This window comes from Polistes dominula, unplaced genomic scaffold (genome assembly GCF_049000335.1).
Source record: "Polistes dominula isolate Pdom_NZ unplaced genomic scaffold, Pdom_raw_medaka contig_32, whole genome shotgun sequence".
NCBI lineage: Eukaryota > Metazoa > Arthropoda > Insecta > Hymenoptera > Vespidae > Polistes > Polistes dominula.
This window is the reverse complement of record NW_028300880.1, coordinates 2,772,407-2,787,543: the sequence shown is the minus strand read 5'-3', so window position 1 is coordinate 2,787,543 and position 15,137 is coordinate 2,772,407. Positions and strand designations below refer to the sequence as shown.

The 15,137-nt window shown below is 23.2% G+C and overlaps 1 protein-coding gene across 3 annotated transcripts in view; it reads right to left on the bottom strand.

Annotated features, from left to right (window-relative positions):
• Positions 1 to 289: 289 nt before the first annotated feature.
• The window catches only part of LOC107070490 (sodium-dependent neutral amino acid transporter B(0)AT3), a 30,728-nt gene continuing 15,880 nt past the window's right edge, over positions 290 to 15,137 (bottom strand). For 2 of the 3 annotated variants that reach the window (XM_089176793.1, XM_015328751.2), the window contains 9 exons: positions 14,860 to 15,081; positions 14,261 to 14,371; positions 13,756 to 13,997; positions 11,799 to 11,940; positions 11,357 to 11,558; positions 11,117 to 11,276; positions 10,863 to 11,025; positions 10,409 to 10,609; positions 290 to 5,612 (listed from right to left, as the gene is read on the bottom strand). In XM_089176793.1, the coding sequence (XP_089032919.1) occupies positions 5,460 to 5,612; positions 10,409 to 10,609; positions 10,863 to 11,025; positions 11,117 to 11,276; positions 11,357 to 11,558; positions 11,799 to 11,940; positions 13,756 to 13,997; positions 14,261 to 14,371; positions 14,860 to 15,081 (1,596 nt within the window). In that variant the 3' untranslated portion in view covers positions 290 to 5,459. Of the gene's footprint in view, positions 5,613 to 7,815; positions 7,889 to 10,408; positions 10,610 to 10,862; positions 11,026 to 11,116; positions 11,277 to 11,356; positions 11,559 to 11,798; positions 11,941 to 13,755; positions 13,998 to 14,260; positions 14,372 to 14,859; positions 15,082 to 15,137 lie in introns of all 3 variants that reach the window. The other variant, XR_001476278.2, reaches the window with a different exon arrangement.

Here is a 15,137-nt window from a genome sequence, read left to right as displayed (position 1 = left end):
TATTATTATATTACATTTTATTATATATATATATATATATATATATATATATATATATATATATATATATATATATATGTATTATTATAATTTTATTATATATATTTTATATTATATATTAGATGTACAGCTTTGTTTCCATTATTTTCCTACAGATGGCTTATAGAAAAATGGTGGAAGCAAACTTATACACCTAATATTTATACATATATATATATATATATTATTTATAGATAATTAAAAACAAAAAAAAACCAAATTAATTATCAAGGAAGGGTTTATTTAATAATTTTTCCAATAAATAAGCATTTATTCAAACACTTTGAATTGTTGTATACAATACTTCCTAATAATCGTTCTAATTTTAAATCGAAGTGTCTAATTTTTTTTTTTTTTTTTTTTTTAAATCGTACAGCGACGAAGCTCGAGGTATTCTTACTTTTTTTTTTCTTTCTTTCTCTCTTACATGCATACACGCACACACACACATACACACGCGTTCTTTCTCTTTCTCTCTCTTCTTCCAAACTATAAACAAATCATACAAGAAAATTATTTTCAAGATTATACAAAAAAAAAAAAATAAAAATAAAAATAAACATTCGGGCCGATCCAGTGAACCAAAAAACAAAAAAAACAAAATAATAAAATCATTTGTAAATATACAAAAAATGTATTCAATGATTTACGTGTTATATATATATATTAATTATTATTAAAATTATTTATACATAATTATTATATATATATATATATATATCGGGCATTAAAAAATACATCGACTTGTTCTTTCATTTTTGTTCTTTCTCTTTTCTTCTTTCAGTTTCTTTTTCTTCTTTTTCTTCTTCTTCTTCTTTTGAATCATGTACATATATATAGTTATACTTACGGTTTGTTTTTATTGTTTTTATTTATTTATTTTTTTTTTTACAACTTCGTCGTTGTTCTTATCTCGATCTTTTTTTGTTTTGTTTTCGTCTTGTCCTTTTGTTTCTTTTCTTGGAAATATCGATAAAATGTTAGTCAGACTTAGATTAGAATTCATTAAATAAATTCGTTCGCTGATTCATCGAATAAATTTGTAAATTATTTTGCCGATACAATTTTATCTGTTGATCTTTATAATTTTCCTGTTTTTCTTTTTGTTACTTATCAAAGAAAATAATATATTATTAACAGATAAATTTCTTTGCTGTTAGTTATAATAATAATAATAATAATAATAATACTTACTACAATCATAGATTATTAACTTTACGTTGACCTTGGACGTGTTACGTAAATTTTTAGTTCATTTTCTATTTTGTGTGTGTGTCTTTTCGTTCAAGTTCCAGTATTATATGCATTTTTTTCTATTTTTTCTTATTTTCCTTTTTTTTTGGTAGATAAAACGAAAATTTCCCTGTTTTAGTTTCCCTGTTTTATCCGGAATAATAATTGTATATTTCAATTGTTAGTTCTTTGAATTTTCTATGATAACCGAATGTTTCTATTTTTAAATGTACGTTTTTAAACAATTTAACAGACATTATGTATTTGTATGTGTAACTTTTCATTCATATTTTTTTCTTCCTAAATTTGAATGTGTTTTTATCAGTTTTTACTGCAATTCTAATTCTCTACATATATATATATGTATATCTTTTTAAAAGGCCAGTAATTTATTTATTTATTTATTTATTTATTATTCGGTTCTTTCGACATGAAACAAAAAAAAATTAGAAGACAAAAAAAGAAAATAAAAATGAAGTTTGTATAATAAATATAACATATGAATAATAATAATAATAATAATAATAATAATAATAATAATAATAATAATAATAATAATAATAATAATAATAATAAAAAAGAATTGTAGTCGAGTAAAAACCTTTTTGAATTATTTTATGCAAATAATTTTGAATTCGCAATTTGCAAAAATTTACAATACCTACCCAAATAACTAATATCTAAAATTTATTTTGCAATTTTTCTTTTAGTATTTTTATTTTCTGTCTTTTTTTTTTTATTTTTTTTATTTTTTGTTCTATTATTTATTTATTCTTGTTTTTTTCTTTAATTATTTATTATCTTTACTACATAGATATTATTTTAAAACGTATCTCGTTGTACGAATAAGAACGTAATTTAATATGTCTTTTTTTTTTTAATTCACAACTTGAAACTAGAGCATAGCCCAAAACTAATTGCAAATATTTATTTATTTGTTTAATTAATTAGTTCATGGTTAGTTTAGTTTAGTTTTTAGGAACGATGGTGTATATTTGTTGTTTGGGTATTTTTTTTCTTTGGGGGGGGAGGTTTGTTTAATTCGATTAATTATCGATCGAAATTACTTTTTGTCCCTTTTTCAAATCATTCTTATTAAAAATTGTTTAAATTATTGTAATTTCGTTAGAACCGTCTTGTTTTTTTTGTTGTTTTTTTTTTGTTTTGTTTTGTTTTGTTTTATTATACATTTAAGTACAGTATTTCGATATATATTAGGATGACCAGAAAATATGAATTAGTAATTTTGGAAGATTTATTATATTGTAATTGATTTTATTTAAATACATTTTAAAATATTTAAAATAAAAAAGAGTATTGTTTATAAAAAAAAACAAAATTATATAATTGATCATCCGATCACATGACGGATTATACAAAATTATTCGTGAATTAAAAATAATGTAATAAAAAAAGAAAAAAAAAGAACAAACCAGCTGGACCAGCCACAATTAACTTCGCAATTTTTTTTTAAATCTTTTTTCTTTTTATTATTGTTTTTTTTGTTTTGTTAATTTTCTTATTTTTTCTTTTTTTCTTTTTTTCTTTTTCTTTTTCTTTTTCTTTTTCCTTTTCAATTTTATATTTTAATAAAATTCTAACAAACGAATGTCAGAAGATAAAATATTTTTATATATATATATATTTTTTTTTTCGATGACAAAAGTTCATAGCTTATCGAAGCACGTATTTTCAATAAAAAATAATTATTACATTATTATTATTATTATTATTATTATTATTATTATTATTATTATTATTAATATTAATATTTACACCTCGTTCACGCGGATGCATTTATTTATTTATATTTATATAAATATAAATAAAATGATCAAACAAACAAACCCAAGTATAATCCGATTCATCAATTCGTATTCTTTTTTTTTTTTTTTAATTTTGTTTCATCTAATTATTAATATTTTTTTTGGGATTATTATTATAATTATTATTATTAAAAATCAGCCTATCACGTAGTACGTTTTACAATAATAGCTTCTAGAAAAATAGAAAGAAAAAAAACATTAGGAACAATAATTACAAATAAAAATACAAATAAAAAGACATAAATGAGAAACCATAAGAAATTATGGCTTTGACTGTTGTTTATATTTTTCGCATCTAATATTTAAAAATGTTTATGTCTACGAAGATATTTCTTAACTTTGTTTGTGTGTGTGTGTGTGTTTTAATTATTTATATATTTATATATCTATTTTTATATGTTTTGTTTAAATTTTGTTTATCTAAATATCTATTACCAAATATATATTTAAAATATTACGTTTCACTTGCCACACTTTCGTTTGATGGCAGTTCCGTTTCGTCGAAACTTACTTAACACATTTGTTAAATTAAATTAATAATTATAATAATTATAATAATAATAATAATAAAATCAATTAGAGAGCGATAAAATATATTAGAAATTAATTTAAATAAAATTTTCAAAAGGCCGGCTGCTGATCTAATAAAAAATTTTATTGATTTATTTATTTTTTTCAATTATTATTACTATTATTATTATTATTATTATTATTATTGTTATTATTATTATTATTTTTGTTATCTTCAGTTTAATTGTTTATCATTATTAATTTTTATTTTCTTCTTCTAGTTCTAGTTTCGATAATAATAATAATCTAGGGACAATTTTTTAATCATTTTTTTTTTTTTGTTTGTTTCGATCGAATCAGATTTTCTGTTCTTTTCTTTCTTTTTGGTTTTTTTTTTGTTGGTTTTTTTATTTTTTTTATTACTAATTCGCAAATTACAGTCTAATCAACTTCTCGAGCTTTATCGCTGTACATTATTTTGTTTATTATTTCACTCGTTTATTTAATTTCTTACTTTTTTTTTTTTATTTATTTTTATTCTATTTTAATGAAATTTTAATTAGATTTCCTTTTTTTTTTGTTTTATTTGCCTATTAAATTTAATTGGACAGCTTCGCTCGGCTATTTTAAATTCTCATGTTATTAATATTTTTCCTTTTTTTTTGTTTTTTTTTTTTATCGTTAATTTCTTTTTACTATCATTTTATCGTCTTTATTTTTATCACTCCGTTGCTTCTTTCTGTGTTCTAATTTGAAAGATCGAAATATGAGTGTATTGTCGATTGATTTCTTCTCACATTTTTTTTTTCCACAATGGCTTTGTTTCTCAAATCAAAACCAAATGAAAAAAAAAAAAAAAAAAACCAAATATCCAACAAAATACAAATTCGTAGACAAACTTTTTCATTCTACTAGCAGAAAATTAATCTCATTCTCTCGTCGAATATTATTATTTTAAATAATTAAAATAATAAAAAAAAAAAAAATAAGAAATAAACAAACACGAAGATAAATAAAAGAAAAAGATGGTAACTTGCTTTTAGAAATGAAATAGGAATAAATAAAAAAAAACAAACAAACAAATATTACAGACACGCGATGGAACAACTCGCATACTCATTTTCACGCAAAGTATATTAAAAAAAAAAATAAAAAAAACAAACAAACAAATACATTTATATAATATTTTAAAATGTTACGCCATGTAAAATCTTTCAGCTTAACCTCACTTTTTTAATTTTATCTAAATCATGCGATTTCAAACGGTATCTTCCTAAATCTTCGTCCACGAAGATTTTGAAAATCCTAATCTCGTTTTAAGTTTCATTATATTTTTCTTTTTATTCCCTCAAAGGAAGCACGAGACCCGTTTATTTTTTTTTTTATATTTTTATATTTCATTTTTCGCTATCTCTCTCTTATTTCTTATATAATTATTATTATTATTATTATTATAATTATAATTATTAATATTAATATTAATATTCCTCGGATGTTATATGTACAGGATTTTAATTCCGTTTTTATTTATTATTTATTTTTCACGGTTGTTTATTTTATTATTATTATTATTATTTTTTTTTTAATTGAATTTTACTTTTAATTCCTTTTATTTATTCCGTTTGCAATAGTAGTAGTAGTAGCAGTAATAGTAGTAATAATAGTAGTTTGTTCGTTCGTTCATTCGTTTTTTTTAAATTTATTTTTCTTTTTGTTTTTCGTTTTATTTTTAAAGAAAAAAAAAAAAAAAGAAACAACAACAAAAGAACGTGAAAAAACGCTCTCGTCCGTGTACGTGTGTGTATTTTTAATTTTTTTTAATTTTTAAATTTTTTTCTTGCGATGAAGCATTCAAAATTCCATAGCTTCCATTTTAAAAGCTCTACCTTGTAGCTTATTGGGAACTATTTTGGATATAGGCGGTGCACTATTGTTATCATCGTCGCTGTTAACATCTTCATCTTCTTCTGGAAAATCTTCTAATCGATCATGGTACTCGTCTAACTGTAATAAAATAAAAAAATACAATTTAAATAAATCTTTGTTAATTTTATTTCAATTTTATTTCATTCGTATGTAAGTTTGTTTTATCAATTTTATTGTTTTTTCTTTTTTTTTATTCTCATCAAACTGTAATAAAATAAAAAATACAAATTAAACATTTTTTTTTTTTTAAATAATTTACTTTTAATTTTATTCATTTGTCTGTACGTTTAAAAACAAATCTTTTTTTTTTTAAATAATTTCATTTTCATTTTATTCCTTCGTATGTACGATTTGTTTCATTAATTTTATTGTTTTCTCTTTTTTTTTCTCATACAATTATATTAAAAATAAAAATCTAACGAATTTATTTGTTTTTATATTTTATTTTTTTTTTAATTTTATTCATTCGTATGTACGGTTAGTGTGTTTCATTAACTTTATTGTTTTTCTTTTTTATTTTATTTTATTTTATTGTATTTTTTAAGTATCAAAAGTAAGAGAGAACACTTTGGCTGTTAGCCAAAGCTCGAAATTGATTGGACGAGTGTGTAGGTTTATATATGTAATGTAATATAATGTAATGTAATGTATATGTATGTATATATGTGTGTATTAACTCGCAAGCTCCCTTTACAAATTGAAACATTATCTCAACTATTCGCGATTGAGTTAGTTCCGTTCTCTTTCGTACAACTTGGCTACACAAATTTTCTTTCTCATTTGTATTGTCTTCTTATTTTATTCATTTATTTATTTATTTATATATATATATATTTTTTTTTTCAATGTGTCTCTTAATTATTTCATTTAAAAATATCTTGTAAGAAGCTTTTTATCGAATTGATATTGTTCTTTTTTTTTTTTTTTTTTGAATATTATTTCATCTACTGTGTGTACATGTGAATGTGTTGTCTCAAAGAAAGAACTAATTGTTTATTGTTAAACTATAAATTTTTTATAAAACAAAAGAACAATATCGTATATGTGGTGGCAATTTTATTTTTGTGTATTATTTAAAAATATCCGTGCAAAATTCGCAATATCTTTCACCTAACTAATACACTAATTTCAAACTGGGACATAAATTTTCTAATAATTTGGAAAAATGAAGGATTAATTAATAAAAATAAAAAAAACAATAAAAAAAAAATAAAACCAATGAATATTTAGCACGAATTTATTTTTAAACGAATAATCAGAAAAAAATAATAATAATAATAATAATTAATAATAATAATAATAATATTAAATTAAGTTCTAATAATTTGATCGATCTCTAATTCATTTTAATAATAATATTAATTAAAAATAATATTTTAAATCAATAAATTTAATAATTTATATAATTAAAATATAAATTACACAATTCATATTGAATTTAATTTGATGTCTTTTTATTTGTTACTGTATTACCCCCTTCCCCTTCTTTCTAATTACTGGTTACTATACACGTGTTTGTTTAATATTTTAAATCAATAAATTTAATAATTTATATAATTAAAATATAAATTACACAATTGTTATTAAATTTAATTTTATGTCTTTTTATTTGTTACTGTATTACCCCCTTTCCCTTCTTTCTAATTACTGGTTACTATACATGTGTTTGTTTAATATTTTAAATCAATAAATTTAATAATTTAAATAATTAAAATATAAATTACACAATTCATATTGAATTTAATTTTATGTCTTTTTTTTTATTACTGTATTACCCCCTTCCCCCTTCTTTCTAATTATTGGTTACTATACACGTGTTTGTTCAATATTTTAAATCAGTAAATTTAATAATTTATATAATTAAAATATAAATTACACAATTCATATTGAATTTAATTTTATGTCTTTTTTTTTGTTACTGTATTACACCCCCCCCTCTTCTTTTTAATTACTGGTTACTATACACGTGTTTGTTTAATATTTTAAATCAATAAATTTAATAATTTAAATAATTAAAATATAAATTACACAATTCATATTGAATTTAATTTTATGCCTTTTTTTTTTACTGTATTACCCCCTCTTCTTTCTAATTATTGGTTACTATACGTGTGTGTTTATCGTAATATTTTTTTGATGGGTATTTAACTTAAGTAAATATGTTAATAATTTTAAGATTAATAAAAAGAACGAAATAAAAAATAAAAAAAATAAAAAAAATGAAAAATAAGAAAGTATCTATCAAAGTGCATTCCGAAAAATTCATCTACGACGGACTCACATGTGATGCAGTTACGGGAGATATCGATTTAGCCAACCACAGAGAGAGACATAGAGAGGAAGCTTACCTATAACTGCAGATCATACCGAATGGTTCAACTTTGAACAACACATCGAACACACTTTTTCTCGAATTATTCGTTCACCACGAGAACAGATACAATTGAATATTTTTCAATCCAATCAAAAGATAAATCTAATATCGTTCAATTATCATCCCTCTCAAACCAATTTATTCGATATTTAAATCCGATATTAAGTAATAAACAAATAAACACAAATTATGTTTAATTAATTTTAATATGAATTAAAATTAAATTGATTTAATCTTCTTCGTTGATTTAAAATGAAATATAATTAAATAATGATTCGAATTGATTAAAAAGACAAAATTGTATCTAATTTTGAGTATGTATGTCAAGGATATATATGTTTGATAAAAAAAGAAAAAAAGAAAAAAAGATTGATGGGAATCCTTGAATCTTTTTTCCACATTTTCAATTAAATTCTTGTTAACATTAATCTTCACAGATTTTTACTTTATTTTATTTTTTCCTTGAATCCTTTTGCACATTTCTAATTAAATCATGTTAACATTAATCTTCACAGATTTTTATTTTCTTTTTATTATTATTTATTTTTTTTTTTCTTTAACATCGGATATGAAATAAAATCAAAAAATTCCATTCTTTTCTCGTGGTGTACAAAACGAGTATTATATATTCGTGTAGATATAATTAATTTCAATCTAAAAAAAAAAAAAAAAAAAAAACAAAAATACACACACCCACATACACATACTTGCAAATGTACAATGATTCAGCAAGGGGAGAAAAAAATAATTGCACATTTCAAAGCTTTGAAAAAAAAAAATAAAATAAAATAAAATAAAATGAAATGAAAAGTGGCAAACAATTGTACGAGTTTTTGGTAATGAAAGAAAAAAAAAAATATAAAAATAATACGTGTGTATGTATGACCCTTTTTTTTTTTTTCATGTTGCAATGATCGTAAAGAAAATTTCAGTTCTTTCTTTCTCTCGCGGGAGAGAGAAGCGCCATTTTATCAATTGTCACGAATTGCATTCAGTATGCGAATATAAAACGATTATTTGATCGAAAGGGGTTCTTGGTTCCCCCTATTCTTATCTGCACGGTTACTCATAGTTAAACACTAACACACACGCGTATGCCACGCTTGTCAACTAATGTCAACTAATATGTGAAGAAGATATATCCTAAATTTATCATTTTTCTTTCCTTTAAATATTTTTCATTCAATTTTTGTTTCAAATCAAATTTAGAAAAATATTTCTTCATTTCTAATCACATTTTCTGTTTTTTTTTTTTTTTTTATCTTGTGTCTGTCTTCGAATATAAAATAAATTAATTTAAATCTAAAATAAATATAAAGTATAATATTATAATTGTAATAAATAATAAAAAAATACAAATGTAAAATAATATAAAATAAAATAAAATGATATTATTTATATTACACGATTGATATAAAAAAAAAAAAAAACAACAACAACAATTAACTTTATTTAAATTTTAAAATTGTTAAAAAATATAATGTCATCATTTTCAATATAAAAATTATCAACGTGCGTGTTTAAATTAAATCATTAAAAAAAATTGTATACAATTTATTTTAGTATAATTTAATCAGATTTTAATTAATAAGTATTCATAATAATTGTTAAAATATTATAATGAAAATATTTTAAATATAATTAAATAATGAATTTATTTAGATAAAATAAATTCAAACCTTTACCATGAAAAAGTTCATAGTCAAGGCTAGTATATGTTGAACTTATTGTGTCATTGAACTTGATTACGTTAGCCAATTGACGTGTTCAGATCGTACATACATACTTTATGAACAGTTTCATCATCCTTACATCTACAGTTATTTTTTTAATTTTTAACACAACGAAGTTTAATTTAAATTCGTCATTTCTTTTCTTTTTTCTTTTGTTTTGATTGCTTATCCACAAACACGTTGATAATTTATTTAATATTAATATTATTATAAATAATCATAATTTATTATTCCAAGAAAAACAGTCAAGAGACTTTAACAAATTATTTCTTCAATTTTTATATTATTTTTAATCAAACATTGTGACAATAAGTGAGTTCATGAATCATCCTGTATAAATCAATTCTTTCGTTTCTATTTATTTCTAAATTTAGATTGGAAAAAAAAGAAAAAGTGTGCTATGATAAAAAGAAATGTAAAGAAAGACGAATGCATTAAAGTTTTATATGACGTAAGAATATTTCAAGCAGGATTCACGTTATCGATTAAACATGATACAAAACTGTATAAATATATATATATATATATATATATACATCTTGCACAATATTATTTGACCCTTTTTTTTCTATTTCATAAAATCTCATTTAAAACTATGATTAATATAATTTTTTTTTTGTTATGATTCGTATGCAAATGTTGAAAATGATCAATGCAATGACAAATATAATTAATGAGAGACAAAAAAGCCACACAAAAATTATTTTTGATACTCTTTTCACACTTACAAATGAATATATATATTTATTAAAATAATATATACTTACATCAACGTCACCCATCATTTCCTTAGTTGATACAGTAGTATCAATACGACGGATGCTACCTTGATGAATATCCACGTCGAGTTTCACACATTGGAATACTCTGAGTAGAAAAACTATTGGTATTGGTGCAATACCAGCAAAAATAATGCAAGCTGCTATTGCTAATACCCAGCCTGGATAAGGGGTTGGTACTGTTACACCCTAAATTAACAAAATAATACAACAATTTAACGTATTTATCATTTTAATTAAATATTGAATTACTTAATATAAAATCATTTCAATTTTTAACAGAGTGTCGTTTGAAAAAATCAAACGTTTAGTATATTTAAAAAAATATTGTATTAGTATGTATAATATTAATGTAAATATTTAAATTAAGTATTTAATATGTTTTACAAAATATGATAAAATAACAAATTGTTTTATTAAATCAAAATGAATAAATAATTACCAGTGTAGCATTCCATGCTGAATATTCTGGTTTCTTAATAAACATGGATGCAATACTAGATATTAGTATGCAAACCATGATTATTGGTGCAAGAAATCTCCATGTTACTTGCCAATAAATACCTGGCCTATAACCTGTCATTTCTTCAATGTCTTTCGTGAATCTAATGAAACATTTATACAATTATAGTTTAGATAAATTTACATATCAATTAACAATAATATATATATATAATAATAATAATAATATCTTACTTTTCGTGACCATAAACAAAGATAACAGAAATCATTTCCATAAGTGCAACCATGACTAAACCAATGGTACCAGCAAAACTGTCAAACATTTTCAACCAATATTCACCTGCACCGGTACAGAATATCAGACCAACGAAGAAACACACGATACACACTACACCTAAATTTAAATAATTAAATATGAATAATTAATATTCAAAGAAGACAAAAAAATGATTTTTATATAATTATTATAATTACCTGTTATATATTGTTTCTTAATTCTTTTGAAAAGATCAATGTCAAATATTACGCATAACATTCCTTCCATAATACCAATCTGTGAACCAAGACCAAGGGCCAATAACATTAGGAAGAATATGCAGGACCAAAATGGTGCACCTGGAAGCTCGACGATAGCTTGTGTGAAGACTATGAATGCCAAACCTGTACCTTCGGCTGCCTACAAAAATTATTCTTTAATTAATAACATTATTATTATTATTATTATTATTAATTGGCATGAAAAATTTGAAAGTTCATTGCTGCAAGTATCAAATTTAACAGTTTAACTATTATCTGGTTAATTTTCATCACCAACATTACCAATACTATCATAAGTCGGTATATAGGTGTATACTCGGATAGAATCGATCGTAAATATAAATTTAGAAATAATCGATTGTAACTTAGTTGAACTCACGTTATTAAGTTGTTCGTTCAAACTGCATACATCCAAGGTTAAATTAGTGGCCGAACTGTTGAACGTATTAACAACGTTTTCGTAATCCTCCATCGTTGAATTTTCAAAGAGAAAACCATACTTGATTAGAGATACCTTATTGCTGTAAGCAACAAACAAAAATAATGGGAACATTTTAATTTTTTCACAATACTTTTAACAACTGTCATTGCCTGCTTTACAATTTTTTTCTTTCCTTTTTTTTTGTTTTTTTGTTTTTTTTTTTTTTTTAATGAAACGAAAAAAAAATATAAAAAAAATTATACTAAACCGTGTAACATTACGTTCACAAATTTCTTGACTCAAATTATTTTTTCTTTTGACAAGTGCAACTTTTTCTTTGAATTTTTTTAATTTCTTTTTTATTTTTTTTTTGATTAAAATTAGCCTCAAAATTTTAATTTTTAATTGCCAATTTTTCTTTTCTGTTATTTTTATTGTTATTATTTTTTTTTTAATCTTCACCGTAATACTAAAGACAAAGAATTTATGTTTATTTTTATCGTTTTTAAATATCACAGACATCAGAATTAGTATTTTATATTTATAAGCATTTTTGTGCGTATTTCACGAGTGTGTTATGAATTAAAATGAAGAGGGAAAAGGGTTTGTTGTTTTGTACAAAAAACATCTCTCTGTTTTATTTTATTTTTTTTTGTTTTGTTTTGTTTTATTTTGTTTTGTTATATTTTTCATATTATTTTTCTTTCTCTAAAAATCTCAAATGCACACGTGCACCCATACACAATCATTCACAAAAGTTAACATAAATTTTATTAAAAAAAAAAAATAATAATAATATTAAATACTCGACACAACTATGTCAACTAAGGTGCTTTTGTTGTTTCTTTTTTAAAATGAAAAAAAAAAATAATAAAAATGTTAAGAAATGAAAGACAAAAATAGAAAAAGAAAATACGCAAAAATGAAAAGCAACAAAACAAAGATAAAAATAAATAAAACGAGTGCATCCTTTCTCTCTTCTTCCTCGACCCCCACCACCATCACCACTATCCCCACCATCACCAGCATCATCCCCACCACCACCTTTTCCCTCTCCTCTTACCTCGTCGTCGTTGCAACGTTTTAATTACAACGTCGATGTGTCTTCCATTTGGCAAGGTTCCCGCGAATGTCGAGATGATGAGAAAGAGAAAGAGAGAGAAAGAAAGAGAGAGAAAGAAAGAGAGAGAGAGAGAGAGAGAGAAAGATAAAGAGAGAGATACGATAGATTTATGTTACAACAAACGCGAAAAATATCTTTTTTTTTTCTCTTCTAATTTTAAACTTGAAATATTTAACGAGTTTGAAGATTATTTCCGAACTTGATTGATTAAAAAAAAGATGAGAGTTTCCAGATGAGAATAAATGCATCTTTTCATCTTTTACGTGATTTTTTATTGGAAGTAAAAATAAAAAAAGAATATTCTAACATATTTCATCGAATGATTTCTCATTGAACGCGTTTTGTGTATTATATTTGAATAATAATTTTGATTTATTTAAAGTATCGAAATGAACGATAAATGAAAAGACCGTTCTCACGATCGAGATGATAAATACGCATGCACATGCTCTTTTATTATCTAATTTAATAATTGTAAATAATCCGATAAAATTTGAAACAAACCGAATTTAGTTATCTGATTTATTGAATTTTCTTTTTTTCTTTTTTCAATTTTGTAAAAGAATAGAAAAGAATCAATGACGAATGAAACAAAAAAAAAACCGAGTTCTAAATAGCAATATGATATTATTATACTAAATTATACAGGGAATTACGTTTATTCCCATAATTCTTTTTTTTTTCATTTATTTATTTATTTTTTTTTCATAATCTATTTTCGTCTGTTGTTGTTGTTTTTTTTTTTAATTTTTTTTTTTGTAGTTTGGTCGAAACCTGATATCTTGCGATTACCTTTCCAGGCACTTGTCCACATTCGACATCGCCTTGAACCCCAAAATGGCGAAAATGACAACGCTCGCGTAAATGGCGGTAAACGCGTTGCACACGCTCACCAGAATCACGTCCCTGACGCAATTGTTGTCGGGTGTATTGTAGCTTCCGAATGCGATCAAGGAACCAAAAGCTAATCCAAAGCTATAGAAGACTTGTGTTGCCGCATCTAGCCAGACCGTGGGCTCCAATAATTTCTCCACCTTTTGTTGGTTGGTATTATAGAAACAAACCCCAACAATAAAACCCCCCATGGGTCCCCGGTTACCAACAGATAAAACGGGAAGAAAGAGGTGTATATTAAAAAAGAAATAAAAAAAAAAAAAAATAAAACAGGGAAACAAGAAAACAGATTTCTATGAAATTCGAATTTATTAATCCGTTTTTGTCTTCGTAGTAAATAGTAATAGTAATAATAGTTTTTTTTTATGTATATCTATATATTAATAGAATAATTTGTTCATACCTTTGGCGTGTACATGTGAGCTAATCCGGCACTAGCACCTTTCAATGTAATCCCACGAATGAAGAAGATCGTGAGTACAAGGTACGGGAACATCGAGGTAAAATAAACTACCTGTAATCAATTGAAAATTTATTAGAAATATATTTATATCTCATATTAATTAAATTTATTAATTAAATGTATATTAATAATATTAATAATATTATTAAATATATATATAATATATTATTAATTAAATATATAATTTAAATTATATAAAAATATAGTTTATTATTTAATAATATATTTAACTATATAAATATATTCTCATATATATTTAATTATATTAATATATTAAATAATTAATTTAATATTTTATAATAAATTAAATATTTAATTTAAATTATATATATTATATATATAATATTATATATTTTTTTACAACACGTTTATAGTCATGTAAAATTCAATTGCAACTGCCTGAATTATCAATATGTTTGACAGTGAACGTGTTGTGTTGTTCATTTCTGAACATTTCTGAACATAGTTGAACATTGTCATCAATGATTTGATTCAAGTTTGATTTGATTCATGTTTGATTTGATTTGATTGGTATTTACCTTGCCCGATGATTGTATTCCCTTCATGACGATAAAGAATATAACGACCCAACTTAGCAAAAGGCACATTACGATCCACCATTTCAAAGATGATCCTTCCTCGATTGATGGTGCAGCATCCAATGTGGTTCTGTACCAAAAGTAAGCTGTCTCAGAGCTCTTGACACATTCTTCTACCGGTTTCTCGTTGATCTCCGGGCACTTCGCCCATGGCAGTGGTGCCTGAATTGCGTCAGAATTTCGATATCGGTCACCACAAAAAAAAACGGTTATAAATT